Here is an 18,178-nt window from a genome sequence, read left to right as displayed (position 1 = left end):
ATAAGTTATGTAGTTCGGAGTTATCCTTAAATCATATTGTCTGTTCCTGTGACCCTCGTGGCCTCAGTATTCGCTAAATCTCTGCACTCACATCCTCTTCTCCGCATCTCCCCTTCCTCTGTTGTCACCCCTTCCCAGTTCATTCCCCCATATCATCATTATCGTCCACTGCACGAACTCACTGAGTCTGATGGCCAAGTGTCACATTCATATTCCATGAATCTGCTGCCTTTCCCTCCTACATTCATATCTCGTACACCTGTTGCCTCCTCCTGAGACATCAGCTACCCTTCTTGCTCCTCGCCTCTCTTTCTCTCCTTGCCCAGGCCACCTGACACTACCCTTCTCTTGGTTCCATTGAACCAAGAGCATGGTTGTGAAATCTTACTGCTGAGAGGCCTGTCTCAGTTGATTATATCATTTTAAAAACAGAGTATAGTACCATAGAACTTAATAGAGTCAAAATAAGCAAAGTCAATTAGTTTTTAGATGTGTGTATCGATGACAGTTTATGTGGTTCTTGTACATCTACTTGTAGAGGTAGGTATTACCAGAGATGGATAAGCCTGTTACAGGTCATTTTTACTTAACTGTGTACCTCAAATTATCCATTGTACCGTACAACTCCATATTGGAGAAAATCAGGAAAGGGGTATGGAGGGATACAGCATTATTTTTCTGGTATTTACCTCCAGCAATGCAAAATTTGGCTTATCCCTCTGTATGCTTTACCGTTTGTTCTCAGGCCCTAGATTAAGACACTTACTTTCACTTGGTTATCTTTTTCCATTGTCAGTTGCACAATTTTTTGCTGCTTTTTTCCAAGTGATGGACTGCTCTGATTGTTACTGCTACCAGTGAGCAGCTGGAGAAGTGATTGCAACAAAATTCTTCCTTTTGTATTTTTATTTTCAATTTTTTGTTTTCTCCTTTTTCAGTATGATGAATTTCACCCAAACTCCTCATTCAACCTTTTAGTTCATCAAACTTTCACACTGGGAAGGCTACTTTTAGACTTTTGATACCTGACATGGGTTCTGCATCACATGAATAGACCTTCCATGCTCTATTGTTGTTCCAAAACAATGACCATGCAATTATAAAAGCCTAAAATTCTCATCCTATTTTTTCCAAAAATTCTAGACCTGTGAGTTCAGCACGTTTGTTGCCGTATCTACCAGGCACATTTTTGAGAGTGTCTAGATCACAAATGCAACCCACATGCCATAAAACCACAGGAACCAACTCCTGACAAATAGTATAGCCCTAAAAGAACAGAGGAAAAACACACAATGAATTAGTAAAAATACAGTTGTTGCATAGCAAAAACACTGGAACCAAGTCAATATAAAGCTATAAATATAAATTGACATTAGTTTTATAAATTGCTTAATAGCTTATTACTTTTACCATAAATGCATTTATGAGTAGGTTTTTTTTCTCTTTTTATGTATGCTTACAATGATGCATTACTTATAAGCATGCCTTTGTAATGGTTGTATTACAATATATGTCCATATATGTTCATGTAAGCTTGAGTTCCAAAGTCAAGCTCCCCATACTGACTTGGGGCTAATATTGACCTCTGTCTTTGTGATTTCTTGAACTGCTTAATACAATTCACATTGACAAGATCACTGTTATATAAGCACTCTACACCTACGCATGTACTTAGTTACATGTTCTGGGATGCCAGTGCCATTTCCTGATTATTTCTAGATGGTAAATGCAAGGGTATTAACAGGGGCTAAGGTGTATGTGGCATGATCTCTAGGTATAAATGGTTTATAAATAGTGTGTGTAGATGACATGCAAAAATGCTCATACACAGAGGCTGGACACAATGGCCTAATTTTTTAAATTTTATTTCTTAATTTTAATTTTGTTTTTAGTTAAGTGTGTGTAGTTTTTCCCGTGCAGTCTACGAGTAATGGTCTTTTCAGTTTTTGATTACTGAATTAGGTACCCAAAATAGTGTATGATGATCTCACAGCAAATAAATTGGAAATACTGTGTGCTGTATGGCACGTAGTACAGTGTTTTGTATGAGGGATCTTTGTAGTAGGTATCACATCATTTGAGTGTAATCTGTAATTAGATATGCATGTCAAGCCAGCAAATGTGTTAGAACATGATGTTTGAATCTGAAGCAGTGTTTACTAGGAGAGCACTTACATGCATCTATGATTGGTTTAGCATATCTAGTTAGTAAATTATGTCAGGTCACGATGTTCGTACATGACTGTTGGTGTAATCATAGGGGTGCTATATAAAGAAAGTTGTTCATGTAGCATGCATGACCAGCTATGCAAAATTGTGTGGAGTTATGTAAAATGCTTGAGTGTGCATATTTTAGTATTTGACCTTTGTGATTTACAAGAAGAAGACTCACATGAACGGATATGGACTTTGAGTACAGGACAAGGTGATTTCGAGGTGGTTGCACATGTCGAGATGTCGTAATGGTTCTGTGCCATGAGACACTGTTTTAGTGGGACTATGTAACTGTTATTTACAAAACATGTTGGTTAAACAAACAATATGTATTATTTTGATATATTTTATCTATTTAAACTATTTATGTATGTAGACTTTTGGAAGACAACCATCTGTATGTATAATGCAAAATTTGTAATGGAACAATTAATGTGATTTGTTTTCTTCTTTACAATAAGCAAACTTTCTTTTCCTATGTTGTTGATATTCCTACCTGGAGTTTACATTGTTTGTTTCATGGTCAAATTTGTAACGGGTACATGTGGCACTAGATTTGTATTTGTGTGATACTTGTACATTGGTCGCTGTGCTCCTTTCCAATCATTTGGAACCTTCCGTTCCTCTAGAGACTTGCGGTACACGGCTGTTAGAAGGGGGGCAAGTTCTTTCGCGTACTCTGTGTAGAATCGAATTGGTATACCGTCAGGTCCAGTGGACTGTGTTGAGTGATTCCAGTTGCTTTTCTATTCCTTGGACACTTATTTCGATGTCAGCCATTTTTTCGTTTGTGCGAGGATTTAGAGGAGGAACTGCAGTGCGGTCTTCCTCAGTGAAACAGCTTTGGAAAAAGGTGTTTAGTATTTCAGCTTTAAGCGTGTCATCCTCTGTTTCAATGCCATTATCATCCCAGAGTGTCTGGATATGCTGTTTCAATCCACTTATTTATTTAACGTAAGACCAGAACTTCCTAGGATTTTCTGTTAAGTCGGTACATAGAATTTTACTTTCGAATTCACTGAACGCTTCACGCGTAGCCCTCCTTACGCTAACTTTGACATCGTTTAGCTTCTGTTTGTCTGAGAGGTTTTGGCTGTGTTTAAATTTGCAGTGAAGCTGTCTTTGCTTTCACAGTAGTTTCCTAACTTGGTCGTTGAACCACGGTGGGTCTTTCCCGTCCCTCACAGTTTTACTCGGCACGTACCTGTCTAAAACGCATTTTACGATTGCCTTGAACTTTTTCCATAAACACTCAACATTGTCAGTGTCGGGACAGAAATTTTCGTTTTGTTCTGTTAGGTAGTCTGAAATCTGCCTCCTATTACTCTTGCTGAAGAGATAAACCTTCCTACCTTTTTTTTATATTCCCATTTACTTCCATATTCAGGGATGCTGCAACGGCCTTATGATCACTGATTCCCTGTTCCGCGCCTACAGAGTCGAAAAGTTCGGGTCTGTTTGTTATCAGTAGGTCCAAGATGTTACCTCCACGAGTCGGTTCTCTGTTTAATTGGTTCAAATGGCTCTGAGCACTATGGGACTTAACTTCTGAGGTCATCAGTCCCCTAGAACTTAGAACTACTTAAACCTAACTAACCTAAGGACATCACACACATCCATGCCCATGGCAGGATTCGAACCTGCGACCTTAGCGGTCTGTTTAATTGCTCGAGGTAATTTTCGGATAGTGCACTCAGTATAATGTCACTTGATGCTCTGTCCCTACCACCGGTCCTAAACATCTGAGTGTCCCAGTCTATATCTGGTAAATTGAAATCTCCACCTAAGGCTATAACATGCTGAGGAAATTTATGTGAAATGCATTCCAGATTTTCTCTCAGTTGTTCTGCCAATAATGCTGCTGAGTCGGGAGGTCGGTAAAAGGAGCCAATTATTAACCTAGCTCGGTTGTTGAGTATAACCTCCACCCATAATAATTCACAGGAACTATCCACTTCTATTTCACTACAGTATAAAATACTACTAACAGCGACAATCACGCCACCACCGGTTGTATGCAATCTATCCTTTCTAAACACGTCTGTGCCTTTGTAAAAATTTCGGCAGAACTTATCTCTGGCTTCAGCCAGCTTTCCATACCTATAACGATTTCAGCTTCGGTGCTTTCTGTCAGCGCTTGAAGTTCCGGTACTTTACCAACGCAGCTTTGACAGTTTACAGTTACAATACCGATTGCTGCTTGAGCTGTAATGACTGTTATCCTGTTTAAGAATTTTGATGTCCTGCATATTCTTTTTCTTTCTTTCTTTCTTTCTTTCTTTCTTTCCTTTTTTCTCTCCATGGTTTCATGACACTACTTTCTATTAGGATGTTTCTATATTCAAGTTTTGCAAAGTATACAACACCAGTGATGAAGAAATTGTTTGGTAACCATGTCATCTTTAGATTTTATGAAATTCCCTGGCCTTCAAGCTAAGATTTGTCTGCTTATGATTTTTTTCTCACCTTCATGGGAATAGCTTGAGAATTGGCTCTGGTGAGACTCTGCAAAGGACACTGAATGGATTAAAACAATGAAATCAAGATCAAATTTACATATCTCACTTGAGATGGTGCAGAAAACAATGAGGAACCTCCATGGCCAGTTACATGATGCATAATAAAGATCAATACAGTATTCAGCCATCCATGATTGTCATTACTATTAAGAATTTTCTAGTGTATAATTTTTTCATGAGTTCTGTCTTTTGTCATCCTAAACTTAAAAATGAACTAAGTAACTTATGTTATATGTGTCTCATCACCTTTCATACTGGACATCCCACATAAATCTTTCCTTAATGATCTCAGGACTTAAGGACATTAAAATGGCTAAGGGCTTGGCACTACAAGATGTATTAACAGAAGTTCATCACTTCGTACATAGAAGTAAGTAACTTTAAGTTACCAATTTTGTGTGTTATCTGAGAGATGATGATGTTTTAGCACCTGTATACTAGCATGTAGTTTAATTATATTAATAATATGAGGAGGAGATTAGTGTTTAATGTCCCATTGATAATGAGGTCATTAGAGACGGAGCACACACTCGGATTGGGGAAGGGTGGAGAAGGAAATTGGCTGTGCCTTTTCAAAGGAACCATTCCAGCATTTGCCCCAAGTGATTTAGGGAAATCAGGATGATGCATCATCATGCTGAAACCATATTCATTGGATGATGTCTAGAGGTTCATCATAAAGGAAACGAAACAACTGATGTCTGAGAAAATTGTTGATACATTTTTCCAGTAAGATGTTGTGGAAAGAAGTAGGGACCAGTGAGATGATCACGAATGATTCCATCCCACTTGTTGAGGCTGAACTTCTTTTGATAATTGTCTTGCCTCACTTCATTAGGGTTTTCATATGCCCCAGCTTGATTGATACAATACTTGAAGCTGGATTTTCACATGATAGGACCTTCATCAGTGTCAACAGAAAGTTATTGATGGTTGAACATATGGCTCATGTAATCTTACACTCATTGAAGGTGTTTGGGTACAGAAGATTTACGTGCAAAATGTTTCAGATTGTCATGTGATTAACTCCTTCCCCTCTTGCAGTTGTCTTTGTACTAATTGATCAAGTTTCATTCACAGTACGAAAAATCTGTTCATCAGACTAAGGCATTTGTACATTATATGGTCTCCCATAGTTTGCAGTTTTCATCTCAAATGAGCCTCTGGCAGTAATGTTTATCACAAAGTTGATGTTCTGTGTTTACATTCCCACCTGTAGGCTGTACATGTGGTGCTTACTGCCATGTCCTAGCTTAGGTTGTAGGAAGCATATTAGAACTTAAAGGAGAGGGGTGGGGGGTCAGATCAGTCTGCTATTTCCACATGGATAGGAGGAAACATAGAAAGACAAACTGATGGCAGGTGATTGCTTGGATCAGCACCAAACACTGTCATAGAGCACCTGTGAGATGTGCAGATTTTGGGAATGGATAAGGATACTTGTAGGAGGCTCAAGGAATTCAGTGTTAAGCCCCTATTATAGATGGTAACAACGTACAAAACACAAATAGAACTGTGTGATCTCTTGTAAAGTTGTTCATTCTACTGTGTGAAACTCAAGGGAGACCTTGTGATATATTGGAACATCATTCGTTCAAATTAATTCTTTGAGCTCAGGTTTCTATTTAACAAGAATTTTTTTTCATTAGTTTTGTTGTAATTATTCTTTTATGATGGTTACTTCTGTTCTGAATTACAGACTCAACAGTTAGTTTTGTATTATGACACTTCATTACAAAGGTATATGTATATCTAAATTGATATTTATACAGCATTTTGTACATGGAGGATCCACTCTTTTCTGGAGCTATTGCCCTGACAGTGACAGTAAACCTTCTGATTAGAGTAGAACGAAGACAAAAACGAAAAGCCATATGTTCTTGGTTTCGACCTTGGCTGAAAAGAAGGGACAAAGACAGGGGACTGTATTCACTGCTAATGAAAGAACTGAGGCTCGAAGATTCGCAAGAATTTCGAGAAGTTGCTGCGTATGATAGAAGATGGAATTAGCAAGTGTGACACAGTCATGAGGGAGACTATCTCACCTTCTCGAAAGTAAGAATTAAATCATATGTTTATACATTTTGTGACCATACCAGCCTTGATCAATAATAAAATACCGGTACAAGCCCTGTTATGTTGCAGGCTGGTTACAACATTACATTTCCTGGTGACTTGGGAATCTTTTACGAGTCTGGCTTGTAGCCACAGAATAACAGCCCACCATTTCAAAAGTTTTCAGTTAAAACGTCCGGGCTGAGAGGCCGTGGTCAACGTATAAAATTTCCACCTAATGTTTCGTCTCTATCTGCGGGAGACATCTTCTGAGGTCGTCCTGCTACTGCCACTGAGGCTCCAGGTACTCTCCCATTTATAGAGCGCATAGAGGGCACCACCATTCGTCACGTGATGCCGACGGTATGTCTATCTTTGGAAGGCGTCATCATTCTTGATTAAGAGTAATTGATTGTCATTCTGCTGGCGCAACGTCGACATACATATATCGACGTCGACAAAGCAAAGGTCTGATTGTTGGCACAACAGAAATTGGGTAGTGAGGGTATCACAATTAAGAGAATTATGCTCATACATAGACATACTACAATTGTGACATGTTGTAATGCAGATTTGAGCTACTTCTAAAGTTTGATGAATTAAATAGAAGCAACCATGCCATGTATATTCCATATACAAAATACATGACCTTTGAAAGTGAGCAAAGCCCGAAACTAGTCATTCAATAAATAAATAAGAGATTTGGGACCACCAATTACAAATGTCTTTTCTTCATTTTTTTTATCATTCATTTCTCAATATTCTCCATGCCAGCCAACAATATATGGCACAGTCCAGTTACAGTAATTTTTTCTGTATAGTTGCTTAAAGTGGCATAGCACCTTACTGTCAAAATTGACACACTGTGATCTATAGCAGGATTTTGTGGAAGAATCTGAGGTAGTGACATGTAAAAGATCCACAGTAATTTAATAATAGCATGACCGAGACACTAGACTTGCATTTGGAAAGAAAATGGTTCAGATCTGTCCAGACAAGTGGGATAGTGTGTCCATAATGTCATTAAATTGTCTCGGGGACATTCTGAGATGATTCCTATGAAAAGGATGCAAGTGATTCCCTTCTATAATCCGAGTGTGTCTACCATCTGCAATGATCATGTGGAGAGCACATTTATCCCTAATTTCCCATGTATTAATGTCAGGTAGGTGTCAAGGAAATAGAAAGAGTTGTGCCAGATCTAAAATGATTACATTGTGAACAAGGATCTATGTGGAAATAAGACACAGAATTTTAAACACAATATATTTGATAAATTTAATTTTATATAAAGAAATATCAGTGAATGCCATAAGCTTTGGTCATGACTGTAAAGTACAAAAGTGTAAAGAGACAAAAGCATCTTTTTAAATTTTTTTAGTGCATTTTTGGCTGTATCAATCTGGAATTAAAAAGTACTATAAAAACAGATGTTTTGAATGTCTTTCTTAGGTCCTCTTGAGGGCAACTGAACTGGAGCTTTCTGCGAATGATCTTTCCTGTATAGTGTGTCCCAGGAGGAATGGTGAATCTTCAGGGATATGACAGGAACACTAATTTGAAGCAAGAAACTTCTTATAGACATATACCCTATCCTGAAAAGTACTTTTGTTTTTGGGCTAGTGACACCCACCTTTGTATTTTATCCAACCAACCTCTAATGTTTTATTTTAGCCCAATCTACTTCGTTGCTTTCAGTCTCTTAGCTTAGGTTGTCTTACTGCCATTAAAGTAAACCGTTTTAATGCATCATTCTTCATGGTGCGTTGTGAGTGAAGTAGTGCACAGGATTTAGCCTGTATCAGAGAGCAGCATCAGTTTACTTAATTCATATATACACTGGCTAAAATACCACACACATCAACACTAATGAAGACTATGCATATATGGTGTATGTTTGTGGCTTCTGTGATGAAAGCTCCTGCTGCTATCAAAGAATACTGTTGGTGCTTTCCGACACATCAAATTCCTGATCATAGAGTCTTTACCATAGTTTTCAGCACATTGTATGAGACAGATATTCTTCCAAGTCCCCAGTTTTCTTCTGAACATGTTGTTCAACAACCTGTACAGAGACAGCAAGACATTGTTGAAATGGTACACCCTGCACGCAATGACTTTCTACACATAATGTCCCACAAAATGTTATGAGTGGGAAACTTGTACCCATTTTACAATAGTGTATCCACAGTCTTCACATGGTGACCATGTCACATGACTTGCAGTTTGTCACTGGTTAAATGAAAATCGTCACTTGTTTCCACTGATCACTATTGAAGCCATATTTACATAGGTTGGAGTCAATACTACATCTAATAATCATCAATGGTCACAGGAAAGGCGACTCACTAAAGTGGAAACCAATTTCAGAGTTTTTCGAGCCATGTTTGGTACTGAACACCTTGATGATTTTCCGTTGCCACACAGACTGCAATGTATTTCCACCATGATGGAGCTCCTCCACATTTTACGAGACGTATGAGGGAAAACCTCAACCACACTTCCCCTAGTCGCTGGATTAGTCATGGTAGTACATTTAATTGGCCACAGAGATCACCAGACCTTACGCCATTAGAGTTTCATTTATGGTGTTGAATGAAGTCTGAGATATACAAATGAAACATGAATATGAAAGCTGAACTGCTTGGTCACATCATGGATGCAACTCGTCTCATTATGTAATATGTAGAGGCACTCAGACAAGCAACATAACATGTTCTCCCAGCAGTTCACAAATGCATTCAAGGTGATAGTGGGATTTTTGAACAATTATTGTGAACTGTACAACAGCTGTAATGTGATGTATGCTATAATTCTTAGAGGTGAATGTGTTGAAAATACGTATTTTGCAATTGATGCTTTGTAAAGTGCATATTATTGTGTTTACTGTTGTTTATGTGACAGTGTATTGAATAATGCAGAAAATAAATAACACTGTACATTAAATGTTCTCTATCTCGGAAATCGTTCAGAATAGGCCACTGTCCATATGAAGTTTTTTGCTTCAAATGATCATTCCTATTGTGTCACCGAATACTGACCATTCCTTATGGGACACCCTGTCTATCATCCTGTTTTGATTGTCATGTGACATGCATAGTCACAATAATGGAATGTCACTGATCAGGTCAAAGCGTAAAAGCCTGTTGCAGAACATTGGTCATATGGAATACTGTAGCCTCTTCTATGATGGTAGATTGTCAGGAACAGTGATTCTGCGACTTGTATCCATGGTCTGTGCTTCCTGCTGAAATAGGTAGATGCTCCATTCCTCTACTCTTGTGGTTGATTGTTTACATGGGTGAGTCCACTTCATGAGGAGCTGCTAGTTAGTCAGAACACAAGGAGTCATTGGATTGGGATTGCTGGCAGCTAGGCTGTCAGCATCTTTCAGTGGCCTCCATTATTTTCTGCTGCAGCATTCATGGCTGCCTGGCAACCATACAGGCTTCTTGAAAATTTGTGGGCCAGCAATAGTCCAGGTGGTGTTACAGCTGTTGCTGGTGTGCTGTTTGGCTCCAGTTGCATGTAACATTGATCATATTGTGGAGAGCATCTATGGAATCCTTCGTGGACTTCAGCAGATCTTTGATCTTATGGCAACTCTCAAATATTGCATTAATTCTTATGTGGTGCAGTACTTTACTTTAAACACAATACCTGAACTTGGAGATGTATGTGTACTAAAGATCTCAAAGTTTGGTTTACAGAATAAATTTGCTAAAAGAATTTTATTTGTTTTTATTGACAGTTCAAGCTATGCCATGCTGAAGAAGATAATTGTGTCTCTTGTGTAATACTCTCATGAAAATTTGGTTTGTGTTCATCACTCACAAGCCATGTAATTGAAAAAATGCCTTTGATTGACTGAGCTCCTAAAGACAACATTGTCTAATTTCTCTTTAGAAATATGTAAAACAAGGGAAAGCTTACCGCTCACCTAAAGCAGATTGATGCATGGAGCACAGAAACACATTACAGAAAACGGCATTCACACTAGCTTTCAAGCACTAGCTTTATTTACAGCAGTAGTACACACATTCACACACACAACAACACAGACAGTCAAATGCACATTCCTGAGCCCATGACAAGACTAATTACTGATACTTGATTATTGAAAGCAGTTGCTTGAGCTGTTGGAGATGTGGACAGGGCAGTAGGAAAGCGGCAGGTCCTTGGACAGGTGACTCCACAGCCACACAACAAGATGAAAAAAATACTGAGTTCGGAACAAAGTATCTCTGAACTACACACATGGAGATTGTCTCTTACATCACATCCTGCTCTCTCGCAGTGCATCTGCCCTAAGCTCTGCTGACCTGTTCCCACTGTAAGCTCTGCTGACCTGTTCCCACTGCCTCACCTTGCCTTTTTCCCTTCCCTCTTCTGTCCACACAACTCCTTTTCTGTACAGACCATGCTCTGCCTTCTCCGACAACTCTTCCCCTCTCACCCTCCTCATGCAGGCATTCTCCCTCTCCTACCTCCTTTTTCAACCACTCCCACTCCCCTCTCCCTTTCTGCCTCTTCATGTTCATGTTACTCTCCCCCCCCTTTCCCGCCCTTTTTGAGCACCTGTGAGCTCATCTGACCAAAGACCTGCCTCTTCCCTACTGCTCCCTCATTGCAGCCATCATTACCCTCTTACCACCTCCATCAGCTCAGGCAACTACTTCAATAATTAAGTATAAACAATTAGTCCTGCCAAGGCCATGGGATGTTGCTTATGGGTGTCTGAGTGGTTGTGCATGTGGATTTGCATACTATTGCTGGAAAGCTCAAAAGCTAGTGTCAATGCTGTTTCCTGTTTTGTGTTTCTGTGCTTCATGCAACAATCCACTCTCGGTGAGTGGGTTGCCTTTTCTTATTTTATGTGTTTTTTTTCTTTCAAACTAGTGTGGGAGAGATTCACCTGAGGTTATTCTCACAGATATGGGGGAGGGGGGGGGGAGATAAGTTTTTAGGGAGAAGTCCGTCCAGCCAGTTCATAGTTCATGTCCCCTGAAATCAGATATGTGAAACTGTTTCACTTCTATAGAATATTTTATAGCTGTATAGGGATTATGTTTTCGTCAATTACCCAATACTGTCATCTGAGAAGCGTGGATTTGGTATGGTTGCACTGATAATCTGCTTATATTTATGTGATTCATGAATATTGTAGATGAAAAATTGTGCTCTGACTGCCCTTATAAATGTTTCCTAGGTTATAGGTCTAAGATCGCTGTGTAGGTATTTAAGCTCTGTTTCTAATTTACAACTTATTTTGGTTCCAGTTGAACTTCCAGCTTCAGCACTAAATACTTTGCTAATAAAAATGGCAGATATTGAATACAGGCTAGCTACTGGCACAAGTGAAAATGTTCAAATCAGTGCTTTGATGGCAGCCTTCTTTGAAGCACGAGAAATTGTGCCATCTGAGGCTTCTTGAGAGTTTTATGGGTGAGATACCTGTGAAGCTGTTGGATCCAGAGTCTCAGAAGGCTTGAGGAGATATTGATGAAGGAAAAATATGAGTTTGACACCAAGCTGTTCCACGCTATTACCATTTATTATTTACTTTCGTATTGTTATTTGCTGTAATGTATACAATTTCAATGCTGTAAAATAAAAAAAGACTGTTTAAATTGTATTTACTTGACCTTGGAGAGCAAGACTTCCTCACATGTTGATTTTTATGGTTAGTATTGTAGATGTGTAATACAGGATGAATATTGTAGAATTAATGAATACATGAAGTAATGATCTATTTGCACATTCCTACAGATTGATTTGTGCTTCTATCCTGTCTTGAATTCCTCCCTTGACATCTTGTCTCAGTCTAGTATGACTGCCAGTTGAACAGGTTATTGTGCATTTTATGATTATTTAAAATGTAATGAAAGAACGCCACATCTGAGGAGTTACTCAGTTTTTTGAATGCTCTGAAGTTGAAATCCGCAGAAATTTATTGTCGAATAAAGGAAGTATACAGTGATATAGCAATGACTGAAGGAAAGGTGAGAAATTGGTGTGAAATTTTTCAACGATGGATGAACATATGTGAATGAAGATGTCTGGATCAAGTTTCATCAGTCACTTTTCAAAGTCGATTTGAAGAATCAAGTGAAGAACAAAACTCATGCAAGACAAACAAACAAATAACCTTTGATGAGCTGCATATTTGTCAGACTTTTCTGGGTCAATTCGTTTCCAAATAACTTAACTACAGCAAAAACCTACATTTACATCTGTATTCTGCAAACCATCTTGGCATGCATGGCAGAGGGTACATCCTAATGTACCAGTTATTAGGGTTTCTTCCCATTCCATTCAAGAATGGAGCACAGAAAGAATGATTTCTGAGTGTCTATGTGTGTGCTGTAATTATTCTGATCTTATCCTCACTGTCCTATTCCCTTGCAGTCTGTCATTTCTGCACTCCGCAAGAAGTGCATGCAGTTGTGCGAGGAAGAATGGCTGGCGGTGGCAGCCAATAAACTGCGGTTAGTGAAGTCAACAACTCGGCCGTGGCGTTCCTCCTGCCGGTTGCTGAGGTGGGAAGAAGTGACCCTCACACATCTTCGGATCGGGCACTGCCCTCTCACACATAGCTTTCTATTATGGCAGGAGAATCCCCCGTTTTGTGATGCTTGTGGTGTGTCCATCTCTGTCTGCCACATTTTAGCAGACTGCATTTTATACTGTGATGCAAGGGCAGAAGCACAAGTTGATGGTGGATCTGCTCTGTATTTTAGCTAATGATGAGATGCTTGTATCTAGAGTTTTAAAGTTTTGTGATGTGTCTGGACTCTGGCCTAAACTTTTAGGCTGTTGGTTTTAGTGTACTGCAGAGTGGCTGGCTCCTCCCTTTCTTCCTTGCCATCAGCCAGCCACTTCCATCTGCTATATTGTTTTAGCTCCCTCTACCTCTTTCTTCCTGTGTTGTCCGTGTTTTACTGCTGACGGTATGCTTCATCCCACACTTCGGTGTGGGTAGGCACATTTTTTCCAACCTTTTTACCTGTATTTTACGTTCTGTTTTATCTTATCCTCCTGTTCTATGTATTTTCTTGACACCAGTCTCAATCTGTTATTGAGCGGGCGCTGAAGACCTTGCTGTCGTGCACCCATGCAACCCTCTCCATCCATCCATCATCCTTGCAGTCCCTATGTGAGTGATATATAGTGGGTTGTAGTGATCATTTTAAAGCTGGTGCTTCAAACTTTGTTAGTAAATTTTCTTGGGACAGATTATGTCTATCATCAAGAGTCTACCAGCATAGTTTCTTCAGTATTTCTGTGACACTCTCTCATGGATCAAACAAACCTGTGACCATCCATGCTGCCCTTGTCTGTATGTGTTCAATATCCCCCATTAGTCCTATTTGGTACGGGACCCACACACCTGACCAATATTCTAGAACTGGTCACACAAGTGCTTTTTAAGCAATCTCTATTGTAGACTGATTGCTCTTCCACAGTATTCGATCAATAAACTGAAGTCTGCTACCTGCCTTAGCCACGAGTGGGCCTATGTGATAATTCCATTTCATATCCCTAAAAAGTGATACACCCAGGTATTTGTATGAGTTGGCTGCTTCCAGCTGTGACTCATTGATAGTATAGTCATAGGGTACTAAGATTTTCATTTTGTGAATGTAGATCTTTACATTTTTGAACATTTACAGCAAGTTGCCGACCTTTGCATCACTTCAAAATCTTACCAAAATCTGAGTGAATATTTATGCAGCTTCTTTCTGAGAGTACTTCATTATAGATAACTGCCTCATCTCCAAAAAGTTTGAAGTTACTATTAATATTGTCTGCAAGATGATTAATACACAACATAAACAGCAAGAGTCCCAACACAGTTCCTTGGGGCACACCCAAAGTGGCTTCTACAACTGACAATGACTCGTTCCAAGATAACGTGCTGTGTCCTCCTTATCAAAAGGTCGTCAATACAGTCACAAATTCCACTTGAGACCCCATATGATCGTACTTCTGACAATAAGTGTGGGTGTGATACTGAGTCTAATGCTTTTCAGAAATAAATCTACCCGAATGCCTTGATCCAAAGCTTTCAGTATGTTGTGACAAAAGTGAGAGTTGGGTTTCATATGAGTGATGTTATCAGAATCCATGCTGATTGGCATGGAGCATACTGATTCCACTAATGTTTTCAGTGGTATGAGGACTGAACTGGAGCAGTTCTCCTGGGTTTTCCTTTGCAAAGGAACATTTGATAACAGAGTTAAGCATTTCAGCTTTTGCTTTGCTACCCTCAAGTTCAGTTACTGTCTCATTCGATAGGGATTGGATACTTACTTTGGTGCCACTAACAGCTTTTACATATGACCAGAATTTCTTTGGGTTTTGTGAAAGATTATTTGACAGCATTCTGCTATGGTAGTCATTGAAGGCTTCACACACAGTTCTCTTGATATCCAAGTGCATTTCACACAGCATCTTTCAATCAATAGCCCTACACTTAATTTTATACCTATTATGCATTAGTATCTGTTTCTTTAGAAATTTCTTTACAGTGTCTGTACACCATGGAGGTTCCCTTCCATTACAAACTGTTCTCTGTTGGGTACATACCTATCCAATGCGTGGTCAACTATTCCTTTAAAGTTGAGCCTTAGTTCCTCTAAATGCTCCTGCCCTGTTCCAGGTTCCTCATTGAGAAATGACATTATTAATTTTTATGTAGTTTACTGAATATACATGTCTTTCTGCTTGTTTTAAGGTCTGTTTCTTGCCATTAGATCCAATTATATTTCCATCATGAGTGGAGTCCTGAACTACCTGTTCTTTGTAGTTTTCAGAGAAAGTATTTAGTAATGTTTCACAGGATATCTTACCACACCCATCACTAACAAAGCTGTAATTTTCCCAGTTGATTGTTGGATGATTAAAGTCTCCACTAATGATTACAGTGTGATTAGGGAACTTGCGTACAAGTGAACTGACGTTTTCTCTAAAATTTTGGTTACATCAGGAGAAAAGTCTGGTGGTCAATAGAAAGATCCAATTATCATTTTATGCCCACCCTTGGTACTGTGTTTTGCCCAAACAATCTCACATGCAGCTTCAGTCTCTGTCTTGGTGGATTTGAGTTTCTTGTCTAGAGCAACAAATAAATTAGTTCCATTTCCCATTTGCCTATCCTTTTGATATACACTTAAATTATCTCCAAAAATATCACTGCTGTCCATTTCAGATTTCAACCAACTTACTGTTCCTAGTATTATGTGAGCTTCACTGCCTTTCAGGAGCACTTCAAACTCTGGCACTTTGTTGCAAATGCTTCAGCAGTTAACCATAAGGATTTTGATACTCTCGCCTGTAGGAGGTATTTCCTTTGATGTTACACTGAAACTTCTGGCTTTCCTACAGCTAATGTTACCTGGTTGGATGGAGAGTCACCTAATGTAAAAAAACTTGCGTGCACTCCACACACAATCTGCTACCTGAGTAGCAGCCTCTGATGTGTAGTGCATGCATGACCAATTTAGTGGGTCCCTACACTTCTCTACCGTATGGCACAAGTCCAAGAAGGGTCACAGCCTAGCATGTCACAGAACGTTCAGTCTCCTGTTCAGTCCTTCCATTCAATTCAGAACCAAAGGGCCATGATCAGTTCTGGAGACAATGCGTTTTTGAAACTCCATACACAAAGCTGGTCTTTTTAACCTTCTCTGCCAGTCGTTGGTATGATCCAAGTATGACCTCGCAGCCCAGATGATAGATTTGTTCCAACGTGTGCCACAATCTGCACTCTGTTCCCTCAATGGTTGCGGTGGTCTAGCGGTTCTGGCGCTGCAGTCCGGAACCGCGGGACTGCTACGGTCGCAGGTTCGAATCCTGCCTCGGGCATGGGTGTGTGTGATGTCCTTAGGTTAGTTAGGTTTAAGTAGTTCTAAGTTCTAGGGGACTTATGACCTAAGATGTTGAGTCCCATAGTGCTCAGAGCCATTTGAACCAACCCTCAATGGTTGCACTCTGTTCCCTCAATGCTTGCTGGGATAGCCTGAACAACATGTTGAATTAGGCACAGACATACACACTGAGAGTAATTGGTGCCCTTTCCTGTCCCTTGCTGGCATTTCCTTAAGGGGTACCTTCGTTCCCCATACTTTTGAATTGCCAACAATTAATAGACCCTCTACCCTTTAGCGTTTGCCTTCTCTTGACACTCAAAACAGGTGTAGTAAGTCCCGCTGGCTCAGTTTCAGTGAAAGACAGCACCTCAGACTTGGTAATTAGGGGGATCAGTACCACATGCTGAGTCCTCTTTGGTCCCTGTCCAACCTGTACAGGATGCCTAGCTATGCTATTGAAATACCACTTGCAGCCAAGTGGATGGGTAATGACAGATCCCGTACATTCTGCAGAGGAGACAGGGACCACAGGAGCTGATAGTACTTTTGGTACAGGTTCCACAGGCACACAACAATTCGTAGCAGCTGCCAATTGTTTGACAGTAGTCAGGGCAATTTCCAGCTGCTCATGAATGCCAACCAACTCATTCCATATTTGAGAACAGCAGTGACAGTCGGGCTGAGTTTTAACTGATGCAACGTATTTTCGAGAAGTTGCTGGCTATGATAGAAGATGGAATTAGCAAGTGTGACACAGTCATGAGGGAGACTATCTCACCTTCTCAAAAGTAAGAATTAAATCATATGTTTATACATTTTGTGACCATACCAGCCTTGATCACTGATAAAATACCGGTACAAGCCCTGTTATGTTGCAGGCTGGTTACAACATTACATTTCCTGGTGACTTGGGAATCTTTTACGAGTCTGGCTTGTAGCCACAGAATAACAGGAGATTCATAGGCACAATTGTCACTGTAACTGAGTAAGCAATGACTGTTAAGTGCCTTCAGAAAAGGGTTGGGAAAAAGAACACTGTCTTTGTTTTCCCAGACGTGGACAATATATGTGAAGTGACCCCAATACAAATGGAGAGGAAGATAAAAGTCGCTAACATTCAAAGGGGTCAACACACCTTTTATGTGGGTTCCATGTTTTTAGAATAAGTTGTAGCATTATTTTAAGTTTTCTACATAAAATTTATTTCTTTTTTCAATAAAATAATTTTAATCATGTGTAGACTTCTTTTTTCTATGTGGCTATCATCTTTTTTTTATTTTTTTAATAATCCAGTGATCCTAATTACAAAACAAGCATCTTAATGGAATAATTTGGGAAAATACTATGGCTGATCCTATTCACCCTGGCCTTCAAAACAATAGAATCAGAGTATTTAAAAAATTATTAAAATTCGTCATATACAATAAAGAGAGAGCCAAATATCAGATTCAAAACTACAGATGAAGACACACAAAATGGCTATTGTTTCATCAATTTACATCAATTGGTTGAGGAGAT

The 18,178-nt window shown here is 39.4% G+C and overlaps 1 protein-coding gene across 1 annotated transcript in view; it reads left to right on the top strand.

Annotated features, from left to right (window-relative positions):
• LOC126190759 (replication factor C subunit 5) overlaps window positions 1-12,423 on the top strand; it is a 76,128-nt gene extending 63,705 nt beyond the window's left edge. Inside the window, exons 7-8 of the mRNA XM_049931278.1 lie at window positions 5,026-5,103; window positions 12,068-12,423. Coding sequence (XP_049787235.1) covers window positions 5,026-5,103; window positions 12,068-12,222 — 233 coding nt within the window. The 3' untranslated portion in view covers window positions 12,223-12,423. The remainder of the gene's footprint in view (window positions 1-5,025; window positions 5,104-12,067) is intronic.
• The last annotated feature ends 5,755 nt before the right edge of the window (window positions 12,424-18,178 follow it).

Source organism: Schistocerca cancellata, chromosome 1, assembly GCF_023864275.1.
Source record: "Schistocerca cancellata isolate TAMUIC-IGC-003103 chromosome 1, iqSchCanc2.1, whole genome shotgun sequence".
NCBI lineage: Eukaryota > Metazoa > Arthropoda > Insecta > Orthoptera > Acrididae > Schistocerca > Schistocerca cancellata.
Note: the sequence above shows the minus strand (reverse complement) of the source record. Positions and strands in the feature narration are given on the sequence as shown.